At 43.9% G+C, this 16,634-nt stretch overlaps 1 protein-coding gene across 2 annotated transcripts in view; it reads left to right on the top strand.

Annotated features, from left to right (window-relative positions):
• Positions 1-16,634, top strand: part of LOC122567791 (neprilysin-1) — a 73,396-nt gene that overhangs the window by 8,563 nt on the left and 48,199 nt on the right. For both annotated transcript variants that reach the window (XM_043726789.1, XM_043726787.1), the window contains exon 4: positions 4,068-4,287. In XM_043726789.1, coding sequence (XP_043582724.1) covers positions 4,068-4,287 — 220 coding nt within the window. The remainder of the gene's footprint in view (positions 1-4,067; positions 4,288-16,634) is intronic.

Below are 16,634 nucleotides of genomic sequence, written 5' to 3'. Positions count from 1 at the left end.
CAAGCCCCGTAATTGCTTCCATCTCATTCGGAGTTTGTCTCTCTTTTGTCAAATTCCTGTCGTTCCACTTTCGTCGAAAAGTTGGAAAAACCAGCAAAGTATTTCGCGCTTACTTTCACTCGAAAGCGAATTTCCACCGACTTTTCCTTTCAAAATAGACGAGCAAGAAACGAATTTATACGCAGTCGTCGTGGAGGCTAGTTTATCGCCAATAGTACGAAATTCGATGTGGCGCGCGCAATACATACGTTTCGATTAAACAGTGGTTCAATTTGCCTGGCCAGCTGTATAAAAATCCCTTCGCCCGTTACAGACACTTTTACGGCGGAATTATCAGAACCGAGGCCGCCTTTCGCTGACGCTATATTTTATTTAAAGCGCGGTCGATGGTCGGCGGATGCGTTCGTTCGAATCGTTCTCCAGCACCAGATCTTATTAAATATCGTATATCGTAATAGTCTCGGTTGTACGATAATCGTTAAATTTTCTTTCGGACGTTAAACGCCGTTTCTGGAGGATTAAACGGAGAAGAAAAGCCTGCAGGTAATCCACGACCAATTAAACGGTTCTTTTTCGCCGTGTCTTCGCTCGGTTTTAGCCTGTTAATAAGTTTGCAGCAATTACGTCTGCGGTGGTAGTTAGAGGGACTCGAAGCAGATTGCCGCTCGAATTTTCCGGACGTAGCCAGAGGATTGATTATATCGACGTAATATACCGCTGACGTTCCCCTAACTTAACACATTTGCCTTATATACAGCTGTTCCACGCTAGGAATATCTCGCTTAAATATCTCTAGCTTAACTAACAATGTTTATCTTAATCCCATTGCGTATTCATTTTTGTTCGCCTTTTTATTAAACCTTCTTTCTGGTTCGTATAGAAACGAAAAGCCAACAGCCGCGTTCTTCGTTATTACCAGACCACGATGTATAAATAGTTCAATTTTCTTGTAGAATCCAATTGCAAGACGCGATGTCGAAGTATAATCCTTGGAATTCGTAGTTGTAACGTTAAACTAATTGAAAAGATTTGCAAGTGGTGGCACCTTAGGTAAATGAAAAATATGAGACTTAATTAGATGAAACTGGTTTCAATTCGGAGTCAAATATGTGAATTATACGCCGTCGGAATATATAGGATATATATTGTGCAGCTTACTTTCGAAAACGTTTGCACGATCCTAGGTAACGAGGATTAGGTAAACGAGAATCGAGAACGTCGAGAAGACCGTAGTTGTCGTTGTGGTGGATATATGGAGAATCCTGTGGATGATTTATTCGACATCGAATATTCAGCGTCGCCGACAAATGATGGATTCGAGTCGTTGAATGCTTTTCCCGATGGAAGTTCGAGCCGGGTCGTTAGAGCAGCACGTGCTGCACCGCGACGAAGCCATACTACGAGCTAAGGTTTCGAGGCAAATGTCAACCCTACGCTGGATCAAGGTCTCGCCCTTCTTCCTGACCTTTATTTTTTCCCATCCGGACTCTCGAATCGACGAGGAAATCCCTCATCCTTTTGCTCCATTTTCTTTCACTCTTCCAAGTTTCCTTCGTCCGGTGCATTTGCAACTTTCCTCTTTTCATTCCTTTTCGAACTTCCAACTCGAAAGTTGCTACAGTCAGAAGTGTCTGATTAAAACAGGTACCCTATACTACCTGTTCTTTCACGGTATTTAGTCCGTTGGATAATTCAGCGTATTCGGCATCCTCTCGAAACATTTTGCATTAACGTCGATACGTGCTGCTTGGTTACGCGTAACGCGTGTTACTCGAATTAAACGCGAATTAAAAATCACTAAATTGTGGAAAATTAAAATTCACGTATGAATATCACAGCAGATGAAAACGAGAAGCCTTTCGGTTCTAACGAGGTAGTTTAAATTCGACTGCATAAAAAGGAAATAATCGGTAACGAGAGGAGGAAAAGTGAGAAATTTAAAAATAGTTGACGATGGATTATGACGAAACGCAAATATACCAAATGTCGCGCGAGCACATCCCTCGTGCCACGTTGCTGTAACATAATATCACAAGCAGGAGAAATACACGTTTAACGAGAACAACGTATTCCTTGTCGCAAACGCATATCGTACACACAACTTTAGAATTCACGTTGAGGATCGACGCGTGGCATCAAAGGCGGGCGAAAATTCCGTTTGCATTCCGTAGCATCTGGAACGCTTTCTTACGTGTAACCGAGGTTCAACCACGAAACGTGCTCGTCGTAGCTACGATTTCGCTCCTTAAGCGGGGGTGAGTGCGTGCGGGTTAGGTCGGGACAAGGTAAATGCACGGTGAAACGAGCTCAGCCATCTTCTCCAAGATGTGATTTAGATAGAGAGCGGTAGGCCGTGCCTGGAATATAAATTGAAAGCTTACGAGCGTAATTTCATTCTATTTATCCTGAATTCATTTTTCCCGCGTATCAAGAGACTCCTCGTATCGAAGAAACCTTCGGTCGAGAGGGTATTCCCCTTGCGACGGGGAACGCGATCTTCTTCGGCGGTTCCTTCCATTTCGCGTGCGTTGAAGAATCCGAAATTTTGCGGACGACTTTGCGAAGAATTTCACAAGCTTCGTGTCTCTGAATCGAGAAATTTGACGAGTAAACGTCGCGCCAGGCAAACCGGATCGGATCGCCCAAGACGAATATGTCTGATTAATCTCGAGGAATTCCGATTAATCAGAGAATACATTAATAAGAGATACATCGATATAGGGAATCAGAGGTAATCGTAGAGTAGACAAGCCGACGAGTTGTGGTGAAACAAGTCGTGATACTAGAAGGATTTATCGAGGGTCGAGATCGTACTTGCCCCATTTTGGCGGCTCGATAGCAGATAACTGCCTGATAACATGGCTTCTATGATGTTTACGAGGTTCGCGGGGGCTAAATTGGACGATGCAGATTAGGTTTCCTTGAAGGGTGAAATGTTTCGACGGCGATTTACATGTCGCTACGTCACCTCCAACAAGTTATGCCTCTTTCCGTACTGTACGAAAAGTACACGTTTTTAACTAGCAAATAATATGAAAATCAAAAAGATAAAGAAACTTGCACTTGTCGGATTTCCCTTCCCTCTGATCGATTCAATTTATATCGGATCTTGTCTATTAAGTTATCAAAGTACCGCAAGTGGGGGATTCGATTTCGAACGATTTCTTACGCTTAGATGCCGTTTTTCACGGAAATAAATGAAGAGTTCTGGAGAGTCGAGTTGACGTTAATTTCACTCGGTCGTATCCGGTCTGTTGGCGAAGTAAGGCACAATTGGCGGAACGATCATCCGTCTCTGTCAAAAAGACGTACGGCCATCCGGTCCGGATGAAAAGCAATTGATGACAATGAAAGTCGTGAGCGCAACCACGGCTGGCCTTTCGTTAGGTCCTCGAATTTTTAGCAACTCGTCGAATAGGTTTGCGACGTAACTCGCCAGTGATTCTTCACACCTTCTTCCCCTTTCTCTTTTCTTCTTATTTATCTTCGGCGAGACCCGAACTTCGTGTCACGTCATTCGTCTCTTTCGAGGAAGACGTATGATTCCAGATTTCGCTCGCAAATATTCCGCGACTTCAACGCGTTAACCGGCAAGAAGAGGAAGAAGCCAGCAGCTCACCTTTACACGCCGAGGAATCGAATCAACTTTCAGAAAAAAATATTCGTTGCTTCGATCATTCACGATCCAGTACAGTAGACGTTCATGGCGCGAACGAATTAGCGAAATAGAACGCGAGGACGTCTCTCCACGCGTTAATAATTTTACGATGAAACGTCTGAACGTATAACACGATTAAATATATCCTTTGCCTCTCGGCGAGATGTTCTTGTTAATCCTTAAACTTTGTTCTTCAGTCGTTTCTCGTATCCTCATTTACCGTCTCGGGATACGGAAAATTGTCCTCGTAATGCCGTCTAATCTTTGACACTAGCCTTGACGCTAACTCGAATTGCTTTTCGCTCCTGTCAAGTGGCGGTACAATTAAAAAAAAAAAAAAAGAAAGAAAGAAAAGAAAGGAAGATAGGAAAGACGAGGAAAAGAAACAAGAAAAGAATTTCCATTCCAGGACGAAGCCTGCATCAGGGAGAGGGATGGCCCGGAGGGCTTGTGCGACTCGAAAGCCTGCGAGGAAGCGTCGAAGCGGATGGTGGCGTTCATGAAGAAGGGGGTGGATCCTTGCAAGGACTTTTATCAGTTCGCGTGCGGCGGCATTCGCGATCAGCAGCCGTATCGGCCGAGCTCGAGCTTCAACATGCTTCAGGCGAGGGTCGACGATCGTCTTCACAGTGAGTGAACCTCGTTGCTCGTTTTTTTCCCATTAAGGTACCTTTGGAACTCCATTCGCTGGCTAAGATAGTCGCAGGGGAAGTTTCATTTGAAGCAGCAAATATTTACGCGAGTTCTCGCCTGCGATTAAAATGTACTTTACACGTATAAATGTATTTTTACATATTTCCCGTATAAAAATAATTCCACCGAGGAGTGTCGTTATCCGTGACGTTCGGCCGAGCTCGTTACACCGAGGCAATCGATGGAACCGAATTTCGAGTGCTGGAATTAATTTCTCGTCGATCCGAGAAAAAACGAGAGAGGATGCCGGGGCTTTCCATCGTTGGGAAACTCGAAGCACGACGGGGCATGGATAATTGATTCAGAACCGCGGCCAAATTTCCCGCCGTCGTTTCAACTTTCAATTAACCAAATGCTCGCGAGCCATTCAGTACGGAAGTTTTAGCCTTGAACGTGTCGCTGTTTGCGCGAGCTTGGATCGACCGATCAATTCGCATCGAAACACCGTCCGAGACGCGTGATCGTCCGTTTTCCACCGTCTTATCGTGACTACCGGAGTTATCTTTCCCTCGGTTCCTCCTTTTCATCCACTTGGCCGACCTTAATCAGCTCGGGCCCGTGTCCTTAGACTCTGTGGACGAAAAGTGGCCGTTAAAAATTCCGTTGCTGCGTTTTCTTTGAATAGCCGCTCGTTTCAAGCCGCGGCGATCCCTTTCGTAATCTGTTGCTTCCACTACCCTATTTCTTATGGCTTCCTCGTCGAGGATAATCGAATGGTTCAGCGAGCCGAGATTGATCGGGCTCGTCGGCTATTTTTTTCACGGGAATTATCGAGCAAACGTAGTTGGATAGCTCGTCGACTCGAATGAATCAGAATGCCACGGAGATACGCGGTCGTGTCGCTGCAAATTGAAATCAATCGGCGGACGTATAGAGCGAAAAATGTCAACGAGGTTTGCGACGATTGGAATTAATCGGCACGCGAATTATCCAGAGATACCGATATACCCGCCGCGGCTACATGCGAGTAAACAGAAGACGAGCCGCGGCTATGTAGGTCACACGCGATTAAAAGAGCTGGACGTGCATACGTCACGGTACGCTGACGTAGGAGTTGAAAAACAAGCCGCTAAGTGTCCAACCCACGGAAACCGAGAAAAAAGTTGGCCAGATTCGTTGCTTTTTCCTAAATTCACCCCGGATAATGACCAGTCACTCTCTGAAATTTTGATATCCAGTTTCGCGACACGCTTTACCCGATCGCTTTTTTTTTTTTATTTCCAACGAGCAATCGCGATTTCTTTCTACCGTGGAGCGTACCGCGAACATGGTTAAACACTTTCACGCGTCGAACAGCTGGTCTTTTAATCGAAGTAACTTTGTTTCTCGTTGTTTTACTTGGAAAGTTGGCGAATAGTCCGCAGGCACGATACTTGTCGAACTCTTTCAAAAATTTAAGCCAGAACTTCGCTCTTTTCCCCTTTGCTTCGCATTCTTCTCCGCACTCTTCTTCTCCTACGGAGATACGTTCCACTTTGTCTTTCTACGTTTATTTCCATCTCAATCGTCGTTGGATGTAATAATTTTAGTGGAAACCGAGCGTTAGAATTATCAACAAATTGCAAACTAGTTTGGATTATCATCGCGAAGATATTTGTTGTCGCGATTTTTATTAAAACGGATATCATAATTATAGATAAGAAGCTATTTATTCTCGTTGCAGCATCTTCATTAAGATCGTGCGCGTATGTACAATAATGTACACATGTACAGATTGCTTGTTCCAGTGTTTTAAACGGGTTCTTGTCATGTCGTTAAGTTAACATTTCGGTTATCGGTTTGTTCCCTTTAAGGGGCGCATGTTTTCGTAACCCGTGCAGGACTACCTTTCCCCTTTACGTTCCGAATGGAAGGGAAAAAAAGGGTCAACGGAAATGAAGATTTACAGGGACGAAGTCTATGAAAAAACACGCGGCGTGCTCAAAGAATAACACATGGACACGCCGCGTAATAATTCATCGCTTCTCCTGCTCATTTTTTTCGCGCGAACGCCACTCACTCGGGCTTGTAAATTTTCGAGTCGTAGTTACGCTGGCGAGAACGTGCTCGAATGGAGATTAATGCGAGGAAACGGATCGCGGGTCGTGTATCTTTCGTTCGTAGCATATCACGGCGCCTCGCATTTATGGAATTGTTTTCGACCGGAAAATGTCTCCGGCTCGGAATAGAAACGAGTGCTCCGAGCATTTGCTCGCTCGTCACGCGATCGTTCCCTGTGACTTATCGTTCCTATTTCTCCAAAAGGATCTCGGACTATCCGACGTTTTCAAGCGAGGCGAACAAAAAGCGGAGAAACTGTCGCGCTGAAGAGCGAAACGAAACGAGGGGTTTGGCAAAGGGTTAAAAATCAACTCCTCTTTTGTTCGGGATACGACCGCTTGGCGCCAGGATTTTTTCGAATTTTCTCATCAACTGAAATCTCCCTGGCTGCCTGTTCTCGCCTTGGAAACACGTCTTTTTCGCTCGATCCGTCTTGCGAGGGATCACGTTGGATCAGTCTCGATGCCAGCCGAGCATTCGTTTAGGCTATTTTTTTTCTTCCAGCAGATTTTCTTTTGCAGACTCTCCTTCTTGAACGCGTTTCCACGAGATCGGATTGCTCGCCAAAGTATCCGAACGCTTATCATAGAAAACTCTTTTGTATATGTATGCCGTGTGTGTATGTGTGTGTTATATAGAAGATTTTGACATTTCATTAACTCAGTGACGAGACGCGGTTGCCACGACTATATATCGATGAAGTGTAAATCTGAAAATGTATTTGGAAGTTGCTGAAAGTATAGGTCAACTATACCTCTTTTTTTCTATGCCGACAATCGTTCAATTTTTACAATCACGACGTAGGTTTTTCCTTTGATTCGAGATTTCTTAGTCCCTTAAAATGTGATATGTTAACAATCCCCAAAATTCTGATTGTGAAAGGTAGACGTCTCGAATTTCCGATTGCTCGGTGCCTAGCCCGTAAGCCCGGTTTGTATTTATCGCCGCGTCTTTAAACATCTATAGCTCGTGAAAGTTATCGTCTTCCGTATGTGCACGTTGTGCGAGTCTCGGTCGATCGATTTCCGCTTGAATGTTTCAGGTGTGCGCGGCGTAATTTTTCGCTCGCCCCTATCTCGTTCAAACAATATGCTCCATTTATGCTCGGTTTCAGATCGATAATCGTTTATGGCCGAATTATATTATAACAGAAACGCACAGAGCAATCTAGTGTCCTGTTTGTCTTTCAATGTACGACCGATAGAAACCTATGACGGTGCGAAATAGGCTGATGGTCGCGTACGCGTCGTTCGTCTTAGTTTCCGGAACCCCGGCGACGAAGCCTTAGCTACTAAATTTACGTAAGAACAAAGAAGGGGGTTACAAACTTGATTAATCCAACCTGCTTAATGGGTCAAGTTCGCGTTATAAGCCAGACGAGTTAAGAGTCGAAATTGCTCGTGGTTCGTTCGATTTACGATCTTTCAACATCGTGCAACGTGAATAAGCTTCGAAAAATAGACTTCGACGTAGATGAATCGTCTGACGTAGCTGCGATTTCCTGATGCATAGGAATGACGTTGTAGATTTGCGAGGTTTATATTGTTAAAGGCCGATGCGAACAAACGATGCCACCTCTTCGCGATATTGTCACTACGCCTGTATTTATAACAGGTAAATCGTAATTTTTCCTGCATTACGTTATTAAAAATTTAATCGATAATTTAATTCCATGAAATCGTTCGGAGTCTTGGAAATACGAAGCTCGGTACAAACGAGCTACACGACGTCGTCGCGATTTTAAGGACACGCTATTTGCGAGATTTATATTTTTAAATCCCAATGCAGACGAGTGACCGACTGCGCATTGTACCATTAAAAATGTAGCTCTGCCCACTCATCTTGCGGCTTGGAAATATCATGCTCGGTACAGAGAAGCGATGCGTCATTGGTGAGACGCGACGACGTAGCAGCTTTATATTCCCAATAACGCGAAGCAACCGGTCGTATAGATTGCGCCATTAAAAATATATTCCTGCCGAATCGCATAGCAAAATCTTAACGACGACGTCGCGTCTCAACCAAATATCCAGCCAACGGTAATTCTTCTTTTTCCCAGAAAGCTGTTACCTCTTAGAGTTCTTCGTAAGATACAGTTCGGTTAATTCGCGATTGTTCGCCTCTGCTGGGAAAGTTTAAACGAACCGACGGTAGAACTGTTCGGTTTTCCTTCCCTCGAAGGGAAGCTCACTGATTAAGCGAGAAAGTTGGTTTCGTATTGCACGCGGCGGATCCAGCCTGACGCGCGGCAACACACTCTGACCACAAATTCGATAATCTCTCGAGCTCCGGTGAAATTAGCTTTATCACTGCGGCCTGCTCGATCTATTTCGACCTCGTCTAGACATGGTATTTTCGCCTGCAGTTTATGTACTTGCTTCGCCCCACGAAAATAAATTGACCTCTATTTGTTTCTTGGCCCGCGCAGCGAGCCACCGTGAATCTTGTGCAAAAATTGGGTCGTCCATATTTAATTCCATGGAACTCTCCTTTGATTTTCCTTCCGAGATTTTTCGAATCTAGCCATCGAGATACTCGGAGATTTTACGAGAAGTAGACGAAAGTGGAGTTTGTTAAATCTTACCGCCCTATATTCTCCTACCTTTTCTATAATTTTCTTTCTAAATCTCGGCAATCCTACGATTATCATTCTAAGATTCCATGGAGGCGGAGGAGAATGGATCGTTTAATTTTACTGCGCCAGCTTTTCCCTAATTTTCTGTCGAAATCTTAAGAAGCCTTGACAGTTGTACGGTTACCAAGATTTCGTGGAAAAGGACGAGGAACGGTTCTTTCAATGCACCTTTTTCACGGTTACTTTCGCGTTAAGTCGTAGGCCACGCGTTTCGACCACGAGACGCTGTATTCTTCTCGTTTTCCGCGCGACGAATTCGCAAACGTCCGTGCACGGTATGCACACACGACGCGACAGGGTGACTCGAATTGGAACAAGCCGGTGGCACGAACGTGGCGTGTTTCAGACGCTCTTAGGCATTAAGGATACGGTTGGAATTCAAATTCAAGCAGCTGCCCCCTCCCCCTGCCCCCACAGTTCATTACGTATGTACGTTTTTATCTCTGTAATCGCATTGTACTCGCGGTGAGCCAGTCCCTTACCGAGACAAACGCCTGAAAAAATTCGGTCTTTTATATATTATAGCGGGAAATTTTTCGGAGAAATTGTTTAATGAAACGCTAGCTGTGGTACGCGTTAATTTTCCTGCATTTTATTCAGAAAAAATATATTCGATAATAAAAAAAGCGACGTAGATTGGTCTTTTTATCGTGCGGAACGAAGTTACAAATGAGCGTCGTTCTTTCTTTTTTTTTTTTTTTTTCGTAAAATCATTCGAACGCACATAATACGAAAAAATACACGAAATATTAAAAACACATAGTACTCGTTGTGATATCGAACAAATAAAACAATCCTCTACGTAGGTTTCACTTTTTTAACTATGTTCGTAAAAATACAAATTTGCGCGAACATGCGCGATATATTTATCACTACGAACATCGTCACTGTCGGATATTCTTTATCCCCGTTTCACTGACCTAACAATGTCTGTGCTACAATCTGAATCACCAATTTCATCCGCAAGAACTCTCTTCATTTCTCATTCCTGTCCATTGTACCATTCATCAACATCGCAAGCGTGACCTAAAGTCGAACACAGACATACCGACGTAGTTACAAGCGGGTCAATTTTCCGCAAAATATCTCGGAAAAAGTTAGCAACGTATCAAATAATTAAGCATCGTCCCTCGGCGAAGTATTCTCCTAGATGACTGTTGGCGGTTGAAAGAGGATGCAAATTGAAGTTATCGGGGAAGTAGAGACGCGCGGTGGCACATCGTCGTCGCCTGAAATTCCGCTGCTAATCGTAATCCGCGTGAACGCGGCTCGCAAGAGGGTCTTAAGCGGCGCCTGACTATATTCCGTGGAAGTTCCGTTTATGACCGCAGCGACGGCGACTCGGTGTTACGGGAATTTCCTGGCAAACTGCACTTCATAAATCCCCCTTATCGAAAGTTGCACGGAAAAAGAAGCTGGTGAAAAACGTCGAGACACTGCGCGCGAGCTTTGAATACAGTTCTTTTGCTTCTCTACATACGCCACGCTATTTATGAAGATTATTTTCGTAGCTGAGTGTCAGGAAAGGAACCTCATGGTCGCAAACTGTGACACTGCTTTACGCAGTTTATCTTCTATTTGTACGCGAGATGATTCAGATACGCGAAGTTTTGTCAGTACGATCTTTCTTCGGACGTTGTCCCTGGCCAGAAGAATATCCTCACATTTCCTGTGATCTGGCAATTCTACTCGAACCTCGTTGAACACGTCCGAAGTTTAGCGATTTTCTTTCTATCTTCTTTCTATTTTTATTTTTTCTGTATTAATCATAGCGTCATCCAAAGATTCGAAGATGGAAATTCAGAATGTCTAGCAAAATAACAAGGGCAGAAAATATATGGCACGAATGGCATACAGCGCGTATTAAAAACGACGGAACTCGTAACTTGCAAAAAGGCAAAAGGTAGAAACATACGCATCATCTCGGTAAACTTTGCTTTTAGAATTGCCACAGGTTCCCTCTACTTTGATATAAAAGTGAAAAATTCTCAAAGTTTTGAGTGTTTATAATTAGATGACCGAGTACTGTAACAACATGGCTGGCGTTTCGTTGGCGCAAAAAATTCGGAAGGTAAATAAACGTTCGATTCGAAAGGGACATCGAGGAGAGAATCAATTATTCTTAGACGATGAAACGACCAGAGCTAGAGGTGCAAACAGGCCAGTTTCGATGCCATAGCTCCGGGCAATGAAGAGAACTCCTCTAATTAGCCTTTCGTTCGATGGTCCTTGAAACTCGCCTCGTCCCTGCCGAGTCTTAATAGTTTGCATCGATAAATTTTCTCAGCTCTCTCTCTCTCTCTCTTTCTCCACCTTTCGCAAGGAAAATTGCCTTCTGTCGAGATTCTCCATTCTTTCGTACCGTTCTCGAATACGCGTCTATTTGGCGCCGCGAAAATTTGCCACCGTATCGACTTTCATCCGTGTTTTTCGTGTGTTCGCCAAAACGTTCTTGCGTTTTTCATCCGTGTAATTGGTAACGACCACTGTTACTTTCGAATTGATTCAATCGAGGAAATGGACGTGGAACGCACGTGGAAATCTGATCTTACGGGAAACGTACGAACGATTAATTTGAACTGGTAATTCGGAAAAAGGTGCCCCCATTTAAAGCGATCAAACTGCTGCAAGTTCCACGATAAATCGCCTCGTACGACCCGCGAACATTTGTACCACCCGTAGCGAATAACCCGGGGACACCGATTACCCTAAAACGATTATGAGAGCCGAGGAAACCACGAACGGGACTGTGCAACCAAATCGGTGTATCTGTCAGGAAACGGTAACTTCGTAGTCGGAGTTTAGTTTACAGAAACACGACATAGACGCTTTTGTTTGTTTTTCTTTCGTTCAGTGCGACGCAGAAAATTAATTCCCTATGATACGAAGCATCTTCGAGGATTCCATTATGAGATGATACGAACATCCGCACTATACACGGTGGCGTAATATCTACAGCCTAGAAATTGGAATTGTCGCTCCGTATCGTCCAAGAATCCAAGAATTTTTCTATAAAATCCAAAGCTTAGAATTGCGTTACTCTCAGAAAGTATTTTTCCAGCTGAAGAATATTGCCATCGATACTATACTACTATAGTAAATTCGGTATAGATTTAATCAAAGAGAGATTCCAAGCTCTCAGCTGCCAGCGTAATTGCGTTTCTGAAACTTTGAATTCTTTAATTCCTGAAACTTATAATTTTCTTCTCAAGTGTCCGGGTGTCCGATAAAAACATCGAACGAAAATTTCCAACAATATATTTTCCAATATACCTGTATCTAGTGACGGAACTAGGAGAGCTACTAAACTGGGAATTGCGTGTTCGATCGACACGGAGAATCCCAACGCTTCGCCGTTTCGCAAATTGTCGCGACGCGTGTCTGAGATTGGTCAAGGAATAGTTCGACACCCTGTCGAATACTCTGTCTTGTGTTTCCGTTTGTTAACGCGCGGATGTAATTGTTATCGATCCTGCTGAAAATGGCAATGGGATCCGATCGAGCACGAGTTTGGGCAGAGTAATTCTCCGTCGTTTGACTGCGTGCAATATTCACTGGCAATTGCATGCATCGTTGATCGTTTTCGTAATTTGTTCATGAAAAGATAGGCCGGCAGAGGAGAGGCAGATCGAAAGAGATAGAAAAGGCAAAACCGTTTTGTAATGTTGGTAATAGGACTGCGTGTGGCCATGGAATATTCTTTCTTTCTTTTTTCTTTTTTTTTTTTTTTTTGATCCGTGAATCCATAGAATTTCCGCTTGGTTATTTTAGGGCAACGAAACGTAATAAAGCGAGAAATTGAAATTCCGCGGGGCTGCAGCTTTTCTTTGGTCGTTTCGGAACGCTGCCGCAGCGAAGCGAAACTGCGCTGTGAAAGTATTGTAACGCGAGGCTTCTTCCTGTTTACTAGCGTTTAAAGATGTAGCTAATAGTATGAGAATGCGGCTAGTTTTAAGACCATCGGCTTAAACTTTTGTTTCGCGATTTTTCTAGTAGCTGAAATAAGAACGATATCGCATTTAAAAATGAATTTGTAACTAGAATATACGCAACATTGCACGCTTTGTGAGATTATAAAAAATTTTTACGATCAATCGACTTTTATAAGCTCAACTCGATAGCAGATAATTTTCGATCGCGATCTTAATTACGCGGTTGTTAAGTATCAAAGAAATCCATAAAGAGAGGAGATGGAAGATTATTCGGTCGGTGTAGGGAAGTTTGCGTTCAGCTGGCTTTTAATGTCTCTTTTTTTTTTTATGGAATACATTACGGGCCGGCCATTATGTCCGGGCGCATTACCGGGATGTTACGCTGAAATACTACGCAGCAGCCTCTGTTAACGTTCTAACCGGATTGCTCGTAAAAAATCCTGTATTATGTGATCGTAATTTGCATCATGGTTGTGACGGTGCATCGCCTGGATTCGTGCCTTTATTCGTAAATATGTATTTTAAAAGCCAAACGAAAAAAAAGAAAAAAATGGGAAAGAAAAAAAGAAAGGAATAAGAAAAGCAAACGTTTAATCGTAAAAAGAAATGTTTCGCAAAGATCCTAAAACGTCGCGTTTTAATCTATTCAGTGGACTTTGCCGGGAAGTTGCATGGCCTGGAAACTGCCATCGCCGTGGAAACTTCTTCCGCAAAACCTTTCACGATTCATCCGGAAAGAAAAAGTTACAGCGAACTCGAGTTCTCGCGTTTTGTTCTCCAGTCCCTTTTCACTGGCGTAGATTGAATATTCACGTTCGCGTTTAGCGGTTTTTAAGCAACGTCTTAACGACAATTCAATCGTCGAAACTTTGGTTTCGTTCGCGCCAAGACAACTTCACCGACATACTTTTCCAACTTGGCAAGTGGCAATCTTTCCGCGGACGCAAACGTTGCGATTGGCCCTCGTAGTGCGTTCATAGAAGCTCGTACGCGGTTGAACGTTTCCTACTCCTCTTTTATTCTTCTTTTTTCTTATTATTCTTATTTTTAGAAACACGCAAGAGAGGGACGGATAGCGGACGAATGGAGTAGGGAAACAAAAATGCGGTAGCACGAAGAGGTAGGAGAGAAGGATGAATTGAAGAAAACGAGGGGTTGGGCGAAATGGAGAAAATGAAAACAGGTCCGGGCTATCTCGGGAGTGTCGACAAAAGCTGGCCAGGCTTCTGTACGCGTGGTTAGCAGGCCGAAATTTCGAGTTTCCATTTAGACGGAACCGCGGCACGAGAAAGTGACGACAAAAGGAGGGAGGGGCGGAGGGCGCGAGCGTGCACAGAGTTGGAAACGAAAGAACCGGGCGCGGACTTCCGCTGGTACTTTGGAATCGCGAAGTCGCGACGAGTGGCTGCGAAACTCATCTCGAAACGGCGTGTAACGAGCTTGCAGATAGCGATTCACCTATTTCGTGCGGCTGCCCGTTTTGTTCTCCAGTTTCCTTCCGTTTCTTTTTTCCCCTCTCGTGGCTCTCTGATTTTCACTTGGCGCAATCAACGATCCTAAAACCGCGGTCTGCTTCGAATGGAAAGCATCGATACAGAAGGAATTAACGAACGCAGTTTTACCGTGTTTCCCGGATAGCTCACGGTTATGCGCGATTCCATGGAAATAACTGTTGCTCGTGGAATCTCGCGTGGAATCTCATTGCCGTGAAAATTCAACCGACTAGGCTCGTACAATCGAACTGGCCGATTAAACACGGTTCTCTGGAGAACCTTTGAATATCGAGTATATACCTAGTCGTGTATAATGATCGATCAAGGGGACATTATTCGGTGTTTCCTGCTTTATAGTTTAGTCGATTCGAAATAGTCGATAAAGCGACGAGGAACGGCGCTTTTCTTTCGCTTAAATTGTTGAGCGCGTCAGGATACCCAGGACGGCGTCGCTCTTGATTGCATTAAATTCTAATTCCTTGTACGACCGCGTAGACTGGCACAGAGTGTGAGGGTGTAGTGCAAGAACGTAGACGCGATATCGATTTTCAATATACGTTGCCGCGGTCACGAGTCTTCGCATAGATTATTAATCGAAGCTTTCCTCGATTCGCGGTCTTATCTCTCGCGGAATTGACACGCTTCGAAGAAATTATCAATCGAAAGCTTCTTTGGATCTTCATCTTATTTCTTGTAGAAATTCAATCGTCGTCAAGTTTTAACCATTGTAGTCTTCAAAGGGATGGAAAAAGCGTATACGAGTCTGTGAAAAGGTAGTAATCGTGGAATAAACGACTCGTAAATTCGATTCGTAAAAGTAAGGCGAAAGGTCGTCTATGGCGACACCTCCTTCGATTCACGACGTTATCGTCCGCCAAAGTCCATTGTTCGATCATGGAAAATCTCGCGAGACAGAGAATAAAGGAAGGGAGAAGTGGAAACGGAAAAGATGGATGGAGTTTTTAGAAACGCGTTGAAAAATGGCCAAGGATCGTAAGGACGGTAACGATTGGCCGGCGAATATGCGCAATGCAAAGCGCGAAGCAATAAAAGCTCATAAAGTGGAAATAAAGTGGGAACGAAGAGAAGACGTGGAAGTCGAGGACGTCCCGTAGGAGGTCAGCAAAGGCCTCACGGAAGGCCGGATCGGCCACTCGGTTGGCCGTACTATAAATATTTCATGTTAATCGATATACGTGCACACGGAAGTGTGTCATGCACGTTGTCCCATGACTCGACACAATGCTCCACATACGAGCTACGATCGTTGGTCGAACGACCTCGACGAACGGTGGAAGTCGAACGTTTGCCTCGTCGCTCGCCATCGTTCCCCTTTCTTCTTCCTTTTCTTCTCCGTTCCACGTTCGGCTCTCGGTGATTTACTAGTAGTCGGGCTGAAATGCTATCATAAATCGATTTGCAGAAGTATAAAATTGCGAGTATAAAAATCGTTGAATTCGAAGAAAAGGAAAGAATTTCGAATCGACGGTTGATTTTAATTAAAACGATAGGTGGAAAGCTTGCTATAATACTGAAAATTTATCTCCATAAATGTCAGCTTACCAGATTTCCGAATCCTTTCGGTGTGCGTCTGTCTTCGTTAGAACGCGAACTTACGCTTTTAGCACGAACGTACAGCGACTCTATTTTTCTTTAGTTTTATTAACTGCTCCGACTACTGTAACACCGGCTTTTAAAACGGAACGAATCCTCGTTCGATCTATTTCGGCGGAGACAACCTCCTCAATCGCTTTTAGCGATATCCAAGCGAACCTTTGCCATTTTCGAACTTTGAATGGCCAAGTCGTGGTATATTCGGCCGGAGTGTCGGTCGAGGTTTGCGTCGATCTTTTTATAGAGCAATGAATCCGTGATTTATATTTGCTCGTGCCACGGTGCATCTGCAGCGACGAAAAATATTTCGGTACAAAGAGTTCGCGTGCACTCGAGAAACATTCGGTTCATTCGCGATGCTATATTCCGTTTCTGGACGATTGTCTACCATTTCTATCGTTTCACTCCACTCTGCGTTTGAAACATTTCGAGGAATTTATTTACGATTTAGTATTTCCCTTAACCCTACAATCTTCTCTACCGATTCTTCCACTTCTCTCTTAACCTTTTCTTAAGTTCGAGAAAAATACGAAAGAATTTTTGTTCCAATTTTCTATCGAACTTTTCCT

The sequence above is a fragment of the Bombus pyrosoma genome, linkage group LG5, assembly GCF_014825855.1.
Source record: "Bombus pyrosoma isolate SC7728 linkage group LG5, ASM1482585v1, whole genome shotgun sequence".
In the NCBI taxonomy this organism is placed as follows: Eukaryota; Metazoa; Arthropoda; class Insecta; order Hymenoptera; family Apidae; genus Bombus; species Bombus pyrosoma.
The sequence above is the reverse complement of the archived record's forward strand: the minus strand, read 5'-3'. Positions and strand labels throughout refer to the sequence as shown.